The 20,218-nt window shown below is 39.6% G+C and overlaps 1 protein-coding gene across 2 annotated transcripts in view; it reads left to right on the top strand.

Moving 5' to 3' along the window:
- Positions 1-20,218, top strand: part of TANGO6 (transport and golgi organization 6 homolog) — a 194,521-nt gene that overhangs the window by 67,219 nt on the left and 107,084 nt on the right. For both annotated transcript variants that reach the window (XM_073880079.1, XM_025888967.2), the window contains exons 13-14: positions 3,432-3,941; positions 6,431-6,488. In XM_073880079.1, the coding sequence (XP_073736180.1) occupies positions 3,432-3,941; positions 6,431-6,488 (568 nt within the window). The remainder of the gene's footprint in view (positions 1-3,431; positions 3,942-6,430; positions 6,489-20,218) is intronic.

Here is a 20,218-nt window from a genome sequence, read left to right as displayed (position 1 = left end):
TGGCTGCTTTCACTTAGTAATATGCATTTAAGGTTCTTCCGTGTCTTTCAGATTTGATAGCTCATTTCTTTTTAGTGCTGAATAATATTCCATGGTCTGGATGTACCACAATCTATCTTTCCCTTCACCTACTAAAGGACATCTTGGTTGCCTCCGAGTTTTGGCAATTATGAATGAAGCTGCTATAAACATCGATGTGTAGGTTTTTGTATGGACATAAGTTTTCAAGTCATTTGGGTAAATACCAAGGAGCTCAGTTGCTGGAGCATATGGTAAGAGTATGTTTAGTTTTGTAAGAAACTGCCAAACTGTCTTGCAAAAGTAGCTGTACCATTTTGCATTCCCACCAACAATGAATGAGAGCTCCTCTTGCTTCACATCCTCACCAGCATGTGGTATTGTCAGTGTTTTGGATTTTAGTCATTTTAAGAAGTGTGTAATGGTATCCTGTTTTAATTTGCAATTCTCTGATGACAAGCGATGTTGAGCATCTCTTCATGTGCTGTATATCTAATATATCTTCTTTGGTGAGGTGTCTGTCAGATCTTTTGCCCATTTGTAAATTGGGTTGTTTTATTGTTGAGTTTTAAGCGTTCTTTGTGTCTTTTAGATACACAAAGAACTTTATCAGATGTGTCTTTTGCAAATATTTCCTCTTAGTCTGTGGCTTGTCTTTCTCTTGACATTGTCTTTTGTAGAGTAAAAGTTAAAAAATTTTTAAATTTTAATGAAATCTAGTTTATCAGTTATTTCTCTCATGGATTTTTTCCTTTGGTAATTTGTCTAAAAAAGTCAGTGCCATACCCAAAGTCATCTAGATGAGTTTCTCTTTTGTTATCTGCTAAGAATTTATAGTTTTGCATTTTGCATTTAAGTCTGTGATCCATTTTGAGTTAATTTTTGTGATAGTGTAAAGTCTGTGTCTAAATTCGTTTTTTGGCAGCTCTTTCTGCCTACGGATCCTGTCCCTGTGCTATAATAAAAACACCTTCTTGCACTGAAAAAAATTTTTCATTTTTTTGCACATCAATGTCTAGTTGTTCAAGCACCACTTGTTGGAAAGCCTTATCTTTTCTACATTCTGTTAACTTTGCACCTTTGTCAGAGATCAGTGGACTATGCTGGAATCACTGTGTTGCACACATGAAACTAATGTAACATCGTGTGTCAACTGTACTTCAGTTAAAAAAAATTTAAAGGATCAGTTGGCTATAGGTCTCTTTCTGGGTTCTCTATTTGTTCCATTGGTCTATTTATCTTTTTTTTTTTAAGAAGAAATTATTGTATACAGCTGAAAAAGAGGCCATACATTGTAGCTATAAGTAGATATTCCCATTTCAGGTGCTTAAAGAAAAAACAAATGTCCATAATACTACAGAGGAATACTACTGAATGAAGTCTGGCATAATGATAACACTCACAAAATTATCTAAATATTACTATCTATTACTAAAATATCTTTCCCAGTTCCACAGATTCCTGATGAAATTGGCCCTTTTCTTAGATAACATATACTTTTATTCTGGACATACATATTCTCTTCTCCCTTTAAGATATAGTAATATTGGAACGGTTAGCTGTACCCATGCAGATGGGTTAATGTATGTTGCAAAGCTAGAAAATTTACCTTCTGTCCATTTTGCATGGTTCCTAATTGTTTAAACAAAGAAATGTGAGGGGAATGTATGGTGAAATTCTACACATACAAGCCTGACATGAACTTCAAGTTTTTATTTACTTGGAAGGAAAGCGGTGGGGAAAATAAACAGTAATAGTTCTGTGGATGTAGAATTTAAATGAGAATGTTATATAGGTCCTACAAAGACGGTTGGTTGGTTGGTTGGTTGGATAATGAAGTGATTGAATGAGTAAGTAATAAATACCCCGCCTTGTTCTAAAAAAAATCGATTTAAGACCTGCAAGGTTTTCAAATATCAGGGACTAATGAAGCCCCATATGATAATATTCCTAGTGTTTTCAAACAGAAAGGGATTATCATTGCTTCTTTTTTTTTTTTTAAGATTTTATTTATACATTTGACAGAGAGAGACACAGCGAGAGAGGGAACACAAGCAGGGGGAGTGGGAGAAGCAGCCTTCCCGTAGAGCAGGGAGCCCGATGTGGGGCTCTATCCCAGGACCCTGGGATCATGACCTGAGCCTAAGGCAGACGTTTAATGACTGAGCCACCCAGGCACCCCTGTCATTGCTTCTTGTTTCTCTACTGACTGCACATGCACTTTTCGTAGGAAGGCATGTGGCATTATGCACAAAGTTTCTAGAGAGAATAAAACCTTATGTAATTTTCACTCTCACTTTCTGGGAAAAATTCTCTTTTGCCAGTTATTGTCCCAGTCCCTTCCAGACCTGTGATGTCCTTGAATGCTGACCAGCCACTTTAGAAAATGTAGTTAAAAGCTGCTTTATTTGTTCAGTTGAGACGTGTAGGGTATTAGGTGAGAGGGTAGAATCTGGAGCCAGATTTACTGAATTCATATCTTACCATCTTCCAGTTGTGTGACCTTGTATATTTTACTTAGCTGTTCTGTGTTTCAGTTTCCCCCGTTTATAATCAAGATAGTAATCATAGCTAGGATCATAGGGGTATGAATATGTGGGTATTCTTTTGTTTATCGTATTTTGTCTTAAAACATTTACATAGCATTTACTGTATGTCGGGCACTAAGTACTTTGCTAATATTTTTTTTTATTTTGATTTATTCATGAGAGAGAGAGAGAGAGAGAGAGGCAGAGGGAGAAGCAGGCTCCCAAGGAGCAGGGAGCCCGATGCGGGACCCGATCCCAGGACCCTGGGTTAATGACCTGAGCTGAAGGCAGATGCTTAACCATCTGAGCCACCCAGGCGCCCAGTACTTTGCTAATATTAAGTCATCTTTTTATAGCAAAAGGTACATAGAGATAAAAAAATAATACAATAAAAAAGATTAATAAAAGTCAAAATATAATAATCTGGAAAAGAATTTCACCATATGACTATTAAAATCTGATATGGTAAGAATAGCTGTAATAGGTAAATGTGTACAAAGGTTATAAACAGGCTGTTCACAGAAAAAGAAATGCAGACAGCCAATAAACATGAAAGGATGCTTAATAACCCTGGTAGGTAGTCTGGCTAAAGCAAATTAAAACCATAAGATAACCATGTTTTTCCCACCAGGTTGTAAAAATTAAGTGTAATCATATGCCTCACTGGTATATTTTTAACTCAGAAAAGTACCTGCTCAGGGTAAGTATTTAATAAGTGTTAGCTATAATTATTCAACAATAGTTACTGAGTGGTAGACTATGCTGATTACACCATGAATAAGGTACGCTTCCTGCCCCTCTTACTCAGAATGTTTCCTTGTGCTTAGGCATTATTAACATCTGTTATATTAATTTCGGTTTGGCATTTTTCATTTCATTTTGTAGTTGAAGTCAAGTGGTTTTGCTCTCCTGAAGCAATTGCTGCCTTTGCTGGAGAAGGTCTCTGAGGTGTACCCTGACCCTGTCATCCAGGAGCTTGCTGCCGATCTCCGTATCACCATCTCTACCCATGGGGCCTTTTCCACTGAGGCTGTCAGTGTGGCTGCCCAGAGTACCCTGAACAGAAAGAATCCAGAAGGGGAGATAGAAGAGCAGCAACAAACCAGTCATGAAAGTTACACTGATGAGTCCCACCTCCAACAACAGCAAAGCCATGAGAAATCCAAACAAACGGGCCTGCAATCTGATGCTCCACTCATTCCTCAGGAGGTCAGTGAGCCCAGAACTACTACAAACCAGAAATCTGGAAGTGTAACCACAGACCAGCTCCAGGAGATTCTCTTATCAGCTTATGATCCTCAAATTCCAACCCGGGCTGCTGCTCTGCGAAGTCTTTCCTGTTGGATAGAGCGGAGAGAAACAAAAGCCCTTGAGATGCAGGAGAAGCTTCTCAAGGTGAGTAGAACACACTGGCAAACCACAGGCACACAGAGTGGGGCAGCTTTGCAGGAGACTTGACTGTGTATCAAGCACGGCCCTGGACTCCCTTGAGGGAAATTTTAATTGTTCCGAGGAGGCAAGACTGAGACCGCTCAGCTGAGCATGAACAGGAAAGAAAAGGGGATGGAACACCATGAGCAAATTCCCAAGAAGCCACCTGTTTTTTCTGGGCCCCTTTTAAGAGGGGAATTGTGCAGAACTGGGCCTTCCCCCGCCCCCCAACCTCCCTGCCTTCTCCCTCCATCACAGTGAAGAAGCTGTTCTTTACTTCGGAGATGTATGTGACAGAAAATGTATGCTTAGCTGAGGATCTTTTCCCTTTTATGGGAATTTTCCTGACCTCAGTATGGGTTAGAGATTAAGAGACTACTGATCAAATCGCAGATCAGTTTCTTGGACAAGTCATTTAAATTTTTTGAGTCTCGGTTTCTACATCTGTAAAATGAGGGTAATAACAATAGGACCCACTTTATGTTGCAAGACGTAGGGGCTCCTGGCTGGCTTAGTCGGTACAGCATACAGCTCTTGATCTCGGGGTTGTGAGTTTGAACCCCACACTGGGGGTAATGATTACTTAAAATCTTTAAAAAAATAAAAGAAAGAAAGATTTAAAATAAAATAGTCTATGTAGGGGCATCTAGCTGAATTAGTTGGTAGAGCAGGCAACTCTTGATCTCGGGGTTGTTAGTTCAAGCCCCACGTTGGGCATAGAGCTTACTTAAAATAAATTAAAAAATAAAAATAAGAGACTTTAGAGGGAATGAATGCAGCCCTGCTGACCCCTTGGGGAAAAAAAACAGTCTATGTAAAGCACTAGTTAGAGTGATCGGCACATAATGAGCATCTTGTAAAGGTTCACTGTCATTACTATCATCATCATCATCACCATCATTATTATTATCATCATCTCTTTCGTACACTTTAGCCATTAAATTAAGAGTTATAATTCTGATTGAAAATATTTATCTTTAGTGACTAAAGTATTAGAACCAATAGTGTCATAATAATAACTGCTGTTGGGGGCGCCTGGGTGGCTCAGTCGGTTAAGCATCCGACTCTTGGTTTTGGCTCAGGTCACAATCTCAGGGTTGTGAGATCCACCTCTGGCTCTGTGCTCAGTGCAGAGGTTGCTTGAGTTTCTCTATCCCTTTCCCTCTTCCCCTCCCCCCTCAAATAAGTTAATAATAATAATAATAATTGCTGTTTATTGAGCCAGGTCCTGTATCTCTCAGATATTATCTCTAGTCCTCATAACAGCTATAGTATTAGTATTATCCCCATTTTATAGATGAAACAACCAAGGCCTGGAAATGTGCCAAGGATTTGCTGCCATTGAAATATTGCTGAAAACCTCAAAGTATATATCTCCTTTGAGTAATCATTCAAACAGCCCTTCATACAGCTCTTTAGATGGTGAATGCTATAAACATCTTTGGAATTTTCTTTAACTTATTTAACCTTCATCTTCTGTGCATGATTGGTCAGGTCCATCAATTATTTTTCCAAGAAGTCTCTCAAATATATCTCCATCTCTTCCTCTTTATTCCCTTGGCCACTACCCTGGATTAAGCTTCCTTTACTTACATGATTCCCTCTACCCTTCCAACCTGGCCCTCTTTCCAGTTTAACTAATTTAGGTTCTTCCTAACGTGCTGCCGTTGTGAGACCGGCAGCACCAAGTTGGTATCAAGAATCACTGTGCCAGCAAAGGATGCATCACTATATATGGAACAGACACCTCATCCTCCTCCAGATACCAAGCGGGAAGCACATGAGCACATGGCCACTATCTTTCTCTGGCCCTCATATTAGGGCCTAAACTTATCATGTTGCTGTCGTATCTTCTAGATAAGCCCTATCCTCTGCAGTTGACACACCCTGGTGCGTTCCTAAATTGTGAGATAATCTGTTGAAAACAATTTGTTACTAGTTGAAGTGCCGAAATTTGCAAGAGGTTTAAAAAAATAAATTAGAACAGATTTAGTCCAATATCTCTGTTACTTGCATACCTATATATTTCTGAGTGCAAGAGAAAAGGATCAAGTTATAGCAAATATACCTTCAATGGACCTAGCCCCAAACATGGCATCTCGTGTGTCATGACTGGTAGTCTGTCACGACACAGGTGAGAATTGTCCACCACATGGGCAGTAGTGGAGAAAATGTTGAGGATTTTTCTTCCAGATTTTGCTTTCCATGCCTACTTCTGGTATATACTTAACCACTTCAAGAAGTATCTCCCCCTAACTTGCCACCCTTCTTTAGCAATTATAAAAAGGGGACTTCAAACATATACACTGTTTTCTCTACAAGATTCTACACTCAGACCAATGTCTAGCTAAGTCAAGAAGAAAGGCATTTATTCTTTTGAGGCTGCTCTAAGGGGCTCTCATGTCTTGCTTGCTCTTTGCGAATCGTATCATTGCTCTATTTTGTGGTTCCAGATATTCTTGGAGAACTTGGAGCATGAAGACACCTTTGTTTATCTGTCTGCTATTCAGGGTAAGTTAGTCCTGGTGAAAGGACTTGGAGTCTGTGGACCAAAGATTGTAGCATGTATGCTTGCACAAAATCTCTGAAGTTGTGGAACCATAAGGTCATTTTGTCCATCTTCCTGCCTCCTAGCTAGTCCTCAATTTAAGTCATAATAATAATATTTCTGGATGGTTCCCTAAGGGTTCTAATAGAATTTCAGTGTCTGATAATGATGAGGAAGTCTTTATTATTCTATAGATTAAAGCCCATTTCTTCTCATTCACGGAGGTGATAAATGGCTCATACATGAACTTTCATTACCTTAACCTTTTATGTACTTGACTACTGCTAGAATGCACCTTTGCTTTCCCTTTAAACTAAAAGAATCTCATAGTATATAATATTTTTCATCAAAATGTTTTTTGCAATAATTTTATTTCTCTTTTGTGATTCTTTGTTCTCCCCATCTCCATTAATCTGTGTATTCCAAATCTTTTTTCTTTTTTAAGATTTTATTTATTTTGAGAGAGCGCATGAGTGAGGGGGAGGGGCAGAGGAGGAGGGAGAACCAGACTCCCTGCTCAGCAGGGATCCTGATGCGGGGCCGATCCTAGGACCCTGAGATAATGACCTGAGCCAAAAGCAGATGCTTAACCGACTGAACCACCCAGGCGCCCCCCCGCATCTTTTTTTTTTTTAAGGTTGTGGATTCCAAATCTACAGAGAGATTGTCATGAACAGGGATGTAGAGTATAGGCACCCTTCCTAAAAGGGTGAGAATCAGACATGGTGAGGTCATTTATCTCACAGCTTCTCTTGGCTCCAATGGTGGAATGTAATCATCAAGAGCTGGGAATCTGGGGGCGCCTGGGTGGCTCAGTCAGTTAAAGCGTCTGCCTTTGGCTCAGGTCATGATCCCAGGGTCCTGGGATAGAGTCCCACATCGAGCTCCTTGCTCAGCAGGGAGCCTGCTTCTCCCTGTACCTGCCACTCCCCCTGCTTGTGCTCTTTCTCTCTCTGACAAGTAAATAAGTAAAATCTTAAAGAAAAAAAAAAAGAGCTAGAACTCTGGGACAGACCACCTGGGTGTACCTCCATTCCTCTGCTGCTCAGCTGTATGGACTTTGGCAAATTACTTAATCTCTGGGCTTCAATTTCATATCTGTAGAAAGCGGGCTAAATAGAAATGTAAAATGGTACAGCTAATTTGGAAAACAGCCTGGCAGTTTGTCAAAAAGATAAGCATAGAGTTACCACTTGATGCAGCAATTTCACTACTAGGTATGTACTCAGGAGGATTGAAAACATAGGTCCGTGCAAAACCTTGTACCTGAATATTCATAGCAACATTGTTCATAATAGCCAAAAGGTGGAACAACATAAGTATTCATCAACTGATGAATGAACAAACTGTACTTCATCCACACAATGGAATATTATTCAGTCATTACAAAAAGGAAATAGTGAAGGGGCCGCTGGGTGGCTCAGTCGTTAAGCGTGTGCCTTCAGCTCAGGTCATGATCCCGGGATCCTGGGATCGAGCCCCACACTGGGCTCCCTGCTCAGCGGGAGGCCTGCTTCTCCCTCTCCTACTCCCCCTGCTTGTGTTCCCTCTCTCGCTGTCTCTCTCTCTGTCAAATGAACAAATAAAATCTTAAAAAAAAAAAAATACTGAAGCATGTTATAGCAGGAATGAACCTTGGAAACATTATAAGTGGAAGAAACCAGTCACAAAAGACCACATATTATATGGTTCCTTTATATTAAACATGCAGAATAGGGAAAATTTTTTTTTTCAGAATAGGAGAATTTATAGAGACAAAAACTAGATAAGTAGTTGCCTAGGGCTGGTGGGAAGGGGGAGAGCATTGGGAGGTAATAGCTGAAGCTAATAGCTGAATAGCTAAGGATTGCTTTTTGGGGTGATGGAAACATTCTAAAATTGATTGTGGTGATCATTGCACAACTCTGTCAGTATTGTAGGAACTGTTGAATTGTATACTTTAAATTGGCAAATATTATGACATGTGAATTTTATCTCACTAAACTGTTACCAAAAAATTAAAATTTAATAAGAGTGGGGGAGGGATAAAACTGTCAGAACTTAAGAAGATACAGTGATTAAATGTAATGTGGTAGATAGGATCCTGGAACAGAAAAAGGGCATTTGGGAAAAACAAAGAGAATCTGAGTAAATTATGGAGTTTAGCTGATAATAAAATGTCATTCTTTGTTCATTAATTGTGACAAAGGTACAGTGCTAATGCAAAAGTTAATAATAGGGGCATCTGGGTGTGCAATATATGAGAACTCTCTGTGCTATCTTCTCAATTCTGTAAATCTAAAACTGTTCTATTGTAACAAGTCTATAAAGGGAGGTTAATAGGATTAAATGAGTTAATACCTTGAATGTGCCTAGCACAGAGGCGGCTAGCGGCTCAGTTGGTCAAGTGTCTGACTCTTGATTTCAGCTCAGGTTGTGCTCTCAGGGTCATGAGATCAAGTGTGGCATCAGGCTCTGCGCTCAGTGTGGAGTCTGCTTGAGATCCTCTCTCCCTCTTCCTCTACCCTCCCCCCCATCCCTGGTCATGTGTGTGCACATGCACACACACAAACACTCCCCCCCCCACACACACTGTCTCTCTCTCTTTCTCTCAAAAATAAAATCTTAAAAAGGAACGTGCTTAGCACACAGTAAGTGTTCAAATAAGGTTAGCTGTTTTGAATTTAGTATCATCATCATCATCATCATCATCATCATATTACTACTTACTGCTTCTACTGTTAGACTGCTAGATAATGTGGTAATACATGTAACTTCTCAGATCCAGAGTTTGAGTAGGCAGATGCTATCAGGTAGTTACTGCCATGTAACAAACTACTCTAAGGCTCAGTAGTTTAAACACCCATCATCTGTTATCACTCAGGCATGAAGGAATGAACCGATGGAGTTCAGCTGATGTAGGCTGGGTTTGGATGGACAGTTCTGCCTCTCCCTGCAGATCTGTGGGCCGGCTGCAGTAGCTCTGCTGTGCCTGGTCCTGGTCATCCCTAGCCCAGGGGCCATGTGGGGCGTATTGTGGTCATGGCAGAAGTGTAAGAGAATAAGAATAAACTCAAAAGGCCTCTTCAGGACTAACCTTGGAACTAGCATCCTATCACTTCTGCCTCATTCTGTTGGCTAAAATAAGTCAGTGTGGCCCAGCCCAGCCCAAAAGTCAAGAGGTAGAGAAATAAACTCTTTTCTTTTAGTGGGACATACTGCCAGGTCATAGAGCAGAGGGCATGAATTCAGAGAGAGGTGAAGAATTGAAGCCAGTAATGCAGTCCTTCACTTTGACGTGTTCTGTTTGTCTGCAAAAGGCAAGGTCCTCTGTGAACACGAGGCATGCTTAGGTCTTTATTGGCTACTTATTTCTTGGTATAATTTGGGTACGCTTTGTACAGATCTGGTATTTAAAGCTTAAGAGAGAGTGCAGAGGGGATAGCATACAGTGATAAAGTCCAGAGCCTTGGAATTCATTCTTTATTCAGCACACATTTATTGTGCACCTACTATATACAGAACACTTTAACAGTGAGTTGTCATGCCTAGGTTAAAAGGCAAAAAGAAAATTCCTCAGAGGAGACAAAGTGACCACCCAAAGAGGTAAAAGGACAAGTTCATGCGAGGAGAAGCCAAAAGAGTAGAGAGTTTCAAGAAAGTAACTACCCACAGGTGAATGGGCAAAGAGGCCTGGAATTGAGATAAACTTGGGGCTCAGGAAGTCACATGACAATGAATGGTACTTATGGAAGCAAGATAAATCAATGAAGCAAGAACCTCAAATGCCTATAATTAAGTCTCAGAAAATAAGTCACCTGGCACTTTTCTCAAGAAACTGTAATACTGTTATGATAAGTTGTTTCTTGTTGATTAATTTTTTTTTTTAAGGACAGCGTTTTTGGAGAAGAGGAGGTATATCGTTCTCATGTGGCAACATTGCTGTTTGGAATAAGCTTCTTAGCTGATTAACCCATTGAGCTCATTAGCCTCTAGGGTCTGCTATAAAAATCAGAACTGTTGGTTTTATGTTTGTTTTTAGTAATTTTAATTGGCGTGCTAATCAGTTAGTAGCTAATTTGGCAATGAGGAACATGGGAGGTAGAGGTGTAATTTCTGTTCTCAGCTCCCCACAATGGACAAGTTTGAATTAATTGATGTTTTGGTGTTTGTAACATGCACTTAAAGGCCAAGGCCTTAGGTGAATTTCCCATTAAGAAAGGAAAGAGCTGAATTTTCCCACCCGCATTGCCAATGTCATTTGCCCAGGCATAAAGCATGCCAGGAGCCGAGCCATTTTGGACTCCCAGTCAGACAAGACCAGCCTACTTGTAAATGTTCTGCAGTACAAGGGGTGTTGGGCTGTGGTTTGAGTAGCATTTAGTTGTGGGGAGTGTGTGTGTGCGTGCGCGCATGTGTCTATGTTTAAAGTTTTCCTTTTCTGGGCTGTCTAAATGTCTCCATGTGAAAATTACAACATATCTTTTGCTTAACTTGTTGATAAATTGGGTTTCTTTTATAATTTCTCACCAACTTTGCAGTCTACCAGCAGAGCGGAGTGGGATTAAATAAACTCATTCATTCAACAGATACTTATTGATACCTGATATAAGAATTTCTGGTGTGTGTATTATCTGTGCGTCACAACAATCTGAGAACTAAATTCCCTAGGAGTTAAATTTTAGTTTTATGAAAGACGTGCATCTCCTTTTAGTCCTACTGAGAAAGTGATGGTTGATTTAGTTCTCACCACAGCTACTCCGCAATGGGTACTCGGTAGCAAGTTCTTCAGGCAGAGAATTATGTACCAAGTTCCTGAGTTCCAGTTTCAAGCCAGAGTTTATAAATAGAAGACCTAATCTTAGACTATGGCCATTAAGTGTCTCTCCTTTTTAGATTATTCTTTTTTCATTCTTTGTTATATCATTATTGTTGCACAAATTAATGCATTTTCATTGTTCTAAAAAATTTAGTTGACAAGGAAGTATATAAGGTAAAAAGTAGAAGTCCTCTTTTCCAAAATAGGAGTTAAAATATATCCTTGAGGGTCCCATAATGTATATTAGATGTTTGAGGAATTTTTTATATTTCAGTTTTGAAATAGATGTTCAATAATGAATATGATAAATAAGTAATATTCTTCTAGTAAGATATTATGGTCAGGTCATTTATCATACTGTGGATCTGCTCATGTATCCTCTCAGTCACTTTCAATTATTTAAAGGGCATTGTGAAAGCAACACCAGAGACAGATGCATTTCAGGGATCCAAGTGATCCCTGTCAGTGTCAGAAGGATCTTTGGATAAAACTACCAGAGTCATTGAGAAAGGGAAAAAAAGAAAAACACAAAAAACAAAAACCCTAGGCTCTGAGCCAAGCATGGGAGGTGAAAGTATACCTGTGCGTGTAGTGAGGACAACCTAGACGTCTTGACATGCCCAAACAGATCTCACCAACTCTTCTACCCTCTTTTCTCTTCAGAGAAGAATTTTCATTTCTGACAAAAGAGCCAAGGGGAGGGGAAGGCAAGAGGCCCGGAAGGGGGCGGGAGGACGGTGGGTACAAGGTGAAATTGTTTTTACAGAGTTTCAAACTGAGCAGGATTACAAGTCTTAACTTGTCAGAAGCTGAACTCCCTATCTCATTCTCAGATTTCTACCTCAAGTAAATTAAGTTGGGAAGCCATTAGCTTAAAATAATTCTATCCCTTGAAGGACCATCTAATTGGATCTGGCATTGAAATTTGGAATGCAGTCTTGTGAAGTTTATCATCTCCATTTATGTCCTTGAAATGGGAAGATTACTTTTATGTCCTGACCTGGTTTTTGTATCACCTAATTAACAAATGAGCATTTAGCAAATGTCTCGCGTATATGCTGCCTCAGTAAATTCTTGAAGTAGTTCTAGGTAGAAGATTATCCCTATTTTTTAAACTTTTTTTGTGAAATATAATTTATACCTAAAGTCCCCAATTTAAAATGTTCAGCGTTGGGTGCCCGGGTGGCTCAGTCGGTTAAGCGACTGCCTTCGGCTCAGGTCATGATCCTGGAGTCCCGGGATCAAGTCCCACATCAGGCTCCCTGCTCAGCAGAGAGTCTGCTTCTCCCTCTGACCCTCTTCCCTCTCGTGCTTTCTATCTCTCATTCTCTCTCTCTCTCTGAAATAAATAAATAAAATCTTTAAAAAAATGTTCAGCGTTTTTAGTATATTTAGAGAGTTGTGCAGCTATCACTACTATCTAATTTTAGAACTTTTTCATCATCTCAAAAAGAAACTCCGTATCCAGTATTAGTGAATTTCCATTCCTACTACCCTCAGCCCCTGGGAACCGCTAAACTACTTTTGGTGTCTATGCATTTGCCTATTTGAGATGTTACATGTAAAGAGTCATACAATCTATGTATGGTCTTGTGTCTGGCTCCTTTCTCTTTGCATGTTTTTGAGGTTCGTCCATGTTATAGCATGGATTGGTACTTACTCCTTTTTATGGCTGAAGAATGTCCCACTGTATAGATTAACCACATTTTGTCCACCCATTCATAAGTTGATGTCATATGTGGGTTGTTTTTACTTTTAAGCTATTATTAATAACACTGTTAGGAACATTTATGTACAAGTCTTTGTGTGGACATATGTTTTCATTTCTTACGGGTTTATACCTAGGATTAGAATTGCTGGGTCATATCGTAACTCTGTGTTTAACCTTTTGAGGAACTGCCAAACTGTTTTCCAAAGTGGCTGCCCCATTTTACTTTCCCATCAGCAATATAAGAGGGTTCCAATTTTTCTACATCCTCCCCAATACTTACTATTTTCTGTCTTTTTTATTACAGCCGTCTTAATGGGTGGGCAGTGGTATCTCATTGTGACTCTGATTTGCATTTCCTTAAGTGACTGATGATGTTGAGCAACTTTTCATGAGCTTGTTGCCTATATCTTTATCTTCTTTGGAAAAATATCTGTTTAGATTCTTTGCTCATTTTTAATTTACATATTTTGTCTTTTTATTGACCTGTAAGAGTTCTTTATATATTCTGGAAACAGGTTCTTAACTCACTATATGAATGGCACAAAGTACCCGTGGGTTGTGTTTTCTCTTACTAACGGTGCATTTGAAGCACAAAACTTTTTACTTTTGATAAAGTTCAGCTTACCAATTTTTCTCTTTATTGCTTGCACTTTTGGTGTCATTTCTAGGAAATCACTGCCTAACCCAAGCTAATGAAGATTTACTTCCGTGTTTTCTTCCAGGAGTTTTATAGTTTTCGCAGTTACATTTAGGTCCATGATCCATTGAGTTAATTTTGCAGCGTGAAGAGATTCCCACTTTATAGCTAAACATTCTGAGATTTAGATAGCAGAAGTCTTTTTTCTTTTCTTTAAGATTTTATTTATTTGACAGAGAGAGAGCACAAGCAGGGGGAATGGCAGGCAGAGGCAGAGGGAGAAGCAGGCTTCCCGCTGAGCAAGGAGCCCAATGTGGGGCTTGCTCCCAGGACCTTAGGATCATGACTTGAGCTAAAGGCAGATGCTTAATTGGCTGAGCCACCCAGGCGCCCTGGAAGTCTTTTTTCTAAGAGGACATAGCAGGCAAGCAACTTGAACCCTTGTTCATGGCTTCCAAATCTTCCTTTCTCTCCAATACACTTGGTTACTTCTTTAGAATTTTTCAAATAATGGTAGAAATTGGCTCTGTTTTTGTGCTTTTAACATTAAAAACAGATATTATGACTATCAGTAATATTTATTAAAATTGAATAATGCTTAATTATCTAGAAAGCTTTGATTCTGTCCACAGTCCTGAAATACAATAAAAGCAGATATGATAATCCTTTTATAGATGAATAATTGACTTTGCTACAGTTGCAAAAGTCGGGAGGATGGTGGAGATCCATTTCTTAGGGATTCCCGGTCTACTGTACCCTCTTACTGCAGCCCCAGTGATACATATGTATATCTCCCTCTAGTTATAGGTTGCACTTCGAAGCCCAGAACACTTGAGTTTTACATTAGCCTCATTTTTCAAATATCTATCCAGTGATTTCCTCTATCAGTTGAAGATTGAAGCATTCAGATTTGCATCAGAATGTATTTAGCAGTTTAGGGGCACCTGGGTGGCTCAATCAGATAAGGTTCTGCCTTCGGCTCAGGTCATGATCTCAGGGTCCTGGGATTGAGCCCTGCATCGGGCTCCCTGTTCTCTCTCTGTCAAATGAATAAATAAAATCTTAAAAAAAAAAAAAAAAGCATATTTAGCAGTTTAGTACTTTTACCTGTAAGTAAAAGATGAACTGGCTACTTCGACGTTAGTTATTTTCACTCCCCAAGATTGTCCTGGATAATTGCCATGTAAGAGAAATGACAGTCAATATTATAGAAATTACCACTTATTAGGTGCTTATTCTGTGCCAGTCACAGCAACCTCGCAAGTTCGGTATTAGCCCTAATTTACAGACAAGGGAACTGAGACTTAAAGCAGTTAATAAACCAGCCCAAAGTAACATTGATACTAAGTGTCAGCATCAGAATTTGAGTCTTAAATCTCTCTGGCTCTGAAGATAATGCTCTTGCAACAGGGAGGAATAATTAGTCCCAGTGCACACATTGTTCTTGTTCCTAGGTACAAGGGCTGAGTTCCCAGGTGGTCTTAGGTTCGGGAGAACTAGGCCTACCAATGGGAAATGGTTTCACTATAAATCAACCCTTTCTATAACTTAATAATATGCTGATTTCACATTTGCTTGGGTGTGTGTGTGTGTGTGTGTGTGTGTGTGTGGTTTTGCTCATTTGGCAATGTGCACAGTATTCTTTTTTTAAGCAATCTTTATGTGTATCTTTGAAATTCGTCTTCCATTAGTGGAATGTGAGTGTGTGACTCATACTGCCTGCCTTTCTTCCTGCTGATGATCATGACTGTTTCGGTTCTTTATCCACAGGGAGTGAGTCAGGTAAACATGTAGCTTTCTGTATAGAACTTTTGATATTTGTTCATTTCTGATTCCAATAAATGACATTTAAAAATAACTTACTTTAAAATGATATAAGTGATGAGGCTGTGGAGAAATCGGAGCCCTCGTACTCTGCTGGTGGAAGCTGTAGAACAGTGCAGCTGCTCTGGAAAGCAGTCTGGCAGCTCTCAAAAAGTCAAACATAGTTACCATATGACCCACCAATTCCACTTCTAGATACATACCGAAGAGAAATGAAAACATATGTCCATACAAGAGCTTATATATGAATGCTCATAGCAGCATTATTCATAATTGCCAAAAATAAAGACAGTCTAAATATTCATCACCTGATGAATGGATAACTAAAATGTGGTAGATCTTACACAATGAAATATTATTTGGCAATAAAAAGGAATAAAGTACTGATTCATGCTATAAAATGGATGAACTTTGAAAACACGGTAAGTGAAAGAAGCTAGACACAAAAGGCCACACATTGTATGACTCCATTTATATGAAATGTCCAGAATAGGTAGAGCCAGAGAGATAGAAAGTAGATCAGTGGTTGCCAGAGGATGGGAGGAAAGGGGCATGGTTGGAGTGACTGATAACGGATCTGAGTGATGAAAATGTTTTGGAATTAGATATGAGTGATCGTTGTATAACCTTGTAAATATCCTAAAAAGCACTGAATTCTGCACTTTTAAAATACAATAATAAACTTAAAAAATTCGGAACAGTAGTTTTCATGGAGCCCGTAGGACTCTGAAGGGCAGATGGGCAGGATTTGGATGTGTGGAGCTAGGGCGAGGGAGTCAAGACTGAAAGGAAAGCAGAGGCAGGAGGATGTGCAGGAGTGGAGCAAGTACAGAGGAAGCGAAGCAGTTCAAGTTGTTAGTGGAGCGAAGTGAGCATGAAGGGGAGCAGTGGCATCGGACTGGAATGCAGAAGCTGTTGGAGTACCAAGGTAAGGCATCCGAGCCGTTCTTTGTGGGCTCTAGGGAGTCTTTAAAGGTTTTCTGTTGTTGCAGTCCACTGGTGATGTCTTGGTGATGGGCTGCCTGGATTTGAAAGTATCATGCTTGTTGATGGTTATTACTTAAGCTTCCTTTGTTCTTATTTTCACTCATGATTTATTGAGCACCAGTACTTACCAGATGTAGCTTACATCATCTCATTTACTCCTCACCACAACACGGTGAGTCCATGTCTTCGTCTCCCCATTTTTCAGACATAGAGACCGAAGTTCCAGGCTGTTACCATTAAAAGGCCAACCAATGAGGGATGGAGACTGGAATCAACTCCAGAGTCAAGTGCTGCCTTCTCTGCACTTCCCTTCTCTCTCCATTACGTTTTCTCACCTTTCTTAAATCATCATGGCCTCTGCTCTCACGGACAGTAAATTAAGCCCTGGCACCAGTAGATCTTGACATTTTCAGCTAAACATGTAAATACTTAACTTCTTGGTTTCCAGGGCTCATTTACCTCCTATTCATGTAAGCCAGCAGTCACAAAGGCAGGATTCAGTACCAAGAAGGCAATTGTGAGATGCTGTGGGACAGTCCCTTGTCTCGATGTCAACTTCACAGGCTGTTAAGAAAGTGTATACAAGTACTTTCTCTACAGAACAGTTATTTAAATTTTGCCCTGGAGCCACTCTGTCTTTAGTAAAGTTGGAATTTGAAGGCAAGTTAAGGAAGATAAACTAGTGAGAGAACTCACAAGTAAAATAGCAACTTCCTCCTTAGACTTATGTTTAAGTACGATATTACTTGACTCTCAGAAGGAATCCATCTGTTTTACTGGAGCTGCTCTGAGGTGGTGGTTAGAGGGGTGCCCTGCCCTTGCTCTTCTCAAACCAAACAGCACGCAGCCTGTGTGTCCCTTTATTTCAAATACAAATTAAAATTCCTAATCTCACCAGATGTGATTAAGATGATCCGTGAACCTGTTCACACACTTAATAAGCCCAATTATATTTTTTATTAACCCTGACATAGTTCCTTTTGTTGCTGAGTCATAAGTTTAACATTTTTAACTGATTGAAGCATCAGTTTCTCCTTCTTTGGTCACGTCGAGATCTTGGGCGGTGCACTTGGGAAAAGTGCACGTAAATGGTGTCTGTACAGTTTTAGCAACTCATCTTTAGATTCTTATATTAGACCTTTGTACTCGGTTTTCCTGACCTTGTGGTGTCTCTGCTGTCCCTGAGGAAGCTGGAAGATTGGGAATGAATTGAGCCTCAGGGAATGGATCACAGGCACTGAGCTACCAAAGACCTAATTAGGTCATCTGTCCTGTCCACCTGCCAGGGCATGATTGCTAAAGTTTTCTTTCTTAGGGGAAGTCTGTTTTTGGAAGCAGGTTTGCACTTGATGTCCAACTTCTATTTTCCATTATTGGTAACCTGACTTTAGATAAGGGCAAAAAAATTGTAAAATATCTTTGGCCATTTTCTTTTTTCTTAATAGTTTAAAATGTTTATTCATTCATTCATTAAGATTAATTGAGCACCTACTGTGTGTGTGAGGGTGCTATGCTCAGTACATTGCTGAGAAAAAGTCATTCCCTGCCTTCGTGGAATTTACATTTGATCGGGGGTGGGGGGGGAGGAGATGGTGGGAGGTAAGTAGTAATCCAGTCATCACATGAACAAAGGTGAAATGTGGCTTTGACAGGTGCTGTGGAGAAAAACTACACAGTGGTATGAGAGCCTTTGTTAGGGACATTTTACCTGACAGAGAGGGGAAGGAAAAAGTGACCCATAAGCTGAGATCTGGTAGATGATTATGAGTGAGCCTATTAAAGAAGGGAGGGAAGAATGCCCCAGACTGAGGGAACAGCAAAGGCGCAGTACTGTGGCAGGGAGGAGCCTGCAGACAGTCAGGACCACATGAATGCCTATGTTGTATAGGACCCTAGGATCAGTGAGAAAGGGGGTAGGCTGGGTGGGCTTAGACCACTAGTCAGCCCCACTCTAACTAGAGGGCTCTGCTTTTTTCTCTTGTCATTGAGTCTCCTCTAAGGATTTCTTGTGAAAACAAGGGTCTGTTGCTTTTAAAACAACAGCAAATCTCTATCTCTATAAATCTCCAAACTGTTTCAACACACAGCCCTTAACCATTATGGAAAACATCCTCATTGCAGATGAAAAAGGTAAAACCATATGGAGTTGATTGTGGCCAGTAGTTTTCAAATAATTTTTTTAGCAGTGGAACCCCTTTTTGAAATGAGATCTAATGTGAAGGTGTCAAAAACTCAAGTGATTTTTATTTTCTTCTTCATGCCTTTTTTCTTATATTTTTCACATTTTATAGTATGAACATTTATTGTTTTATAATCATAAGATAATGTTTTTAAATTATGTGGCTGTTGAGAAAAACTGACTTGTTTCATGGTAACAAGGTTCAGGGGCTAGCACAGATTGAAACCGATGGCTCCCTCTGTTGTAGTACCCCCTGTTGACCTTTTCACAACTAAGGATTACTGAGGCACAGGGTGACCCTGGCCTTTTCACTATGAAATTGTATAATGACAGCAGAAACCTTACTGACAAACAGATGTTTTTCTGAAGTGGAGCTTTACTTAATGAAATGGTTGCTTAGAAACTAGACCATGATCATAACTTTTCTGTATTTAGTTTATAAAGCGATTCAGTTTGCAAAATTATTAAGTCAGAGAATACTAATCAGGTAAAGTTGAACATGCTCTTCTCTTGCAATTCAGCAACCAAATGGTTAAATTAGCAGCAAAATTTCACCCGGATGTGTCTATCCAGATGCTGTTTGTAACAAGGACATACAAGGAAAATGACAGCTCATAGAGCACCCTGCTCTGCTCTTAACTGTGGTTCTCTAGTGGCACAGCATGTTTGATCTTTCAGCAGCATGTATTAGGAGCTGTGACATGTAACACTTATTAGGTTGCTGAGAGATCAGTTAGGTCAGTGGGTCAAAAATTGTAAAAGGTGAAAATAACTTCAATTCATGTTATGCTCAGTGAGATAGCAGTTTAAAGGAGGGGCTCAGGAGTAAAGGTGCTTTTTTAGGATAACAGAATTTATAAATGGAAAATATGATATGCTCACCATTACTAATAACAAAGAAACCTCAACATGTACCATATTTGTCAAGTGAATCAAGACATTAAATCTTAAATTCAAACTAGGTAAAACCTAGAAGAAAATATATTTCTGTCTTCCATTTCTAGTAATGATGAGACAGCTCAGCTAAAAACAATTATTATGTAGGGTAACATATTTAAAATATTTACAAAGCATTAAAGAACTAACAAGAAAACAGAGACTTACTAAACCAACATCTTAAGAAAAAGCCAGGATCCTGGAAGGTAAACTAAGTATAAGAACCTGCATTTTCCCTGAGGGCATTTGATAAAATTAAGCTGTGAGTTTCTAGGCTTTGAATGGCAAGTTGCAGAGATGAAAGCCCAAGCCCAACTTGAAGTGGGGAGTCTAATAGAAGACCTCCAACTTTAAGCTTAGACCCCAAATAAATACACCTGCAGGTAGATCAGAGGAGAAGGCATTGTCTTGGCACTAAGCAGAACAGGAGGTGGGAAGGAAAGAAAACCTGTCCCTGAGAGGTTGTAATCACTGAATGGACCACCTCTTCTGCAGATCTGCATTTTTGGGATTCAGGAAATTTCAAGCAGGGAATTAGAGTTTAAAATTTCTTTTCTTTTCTTTTTCTTTCTTTCTTTCTTTCTTTCTTTCTTTCTTTCTTTCTTTCTTTCTTTCTTTCTT

The sequence above is a fragment of the Callorhinus ursinus genome, unplaced genomic scaffold, assembly GCF_003265705.2.
Source record: "Callorhinus ursinus isolate GAN/ISIS: 27379988/994484 unplaced genomic scaffold, GSC_fseal_2.0 scaffold37, whole genome shotgun sequence".
Classification (NCBI taxonomy): Eukaryota; Metazoa; Chordata; class Mammalia; order Carnivora; family Otariidae; genus Callorhinus; species Callorhinus ursinus.
This window is presented reverse-complemented; position numbering and strand designations above follow the sequence as displayed.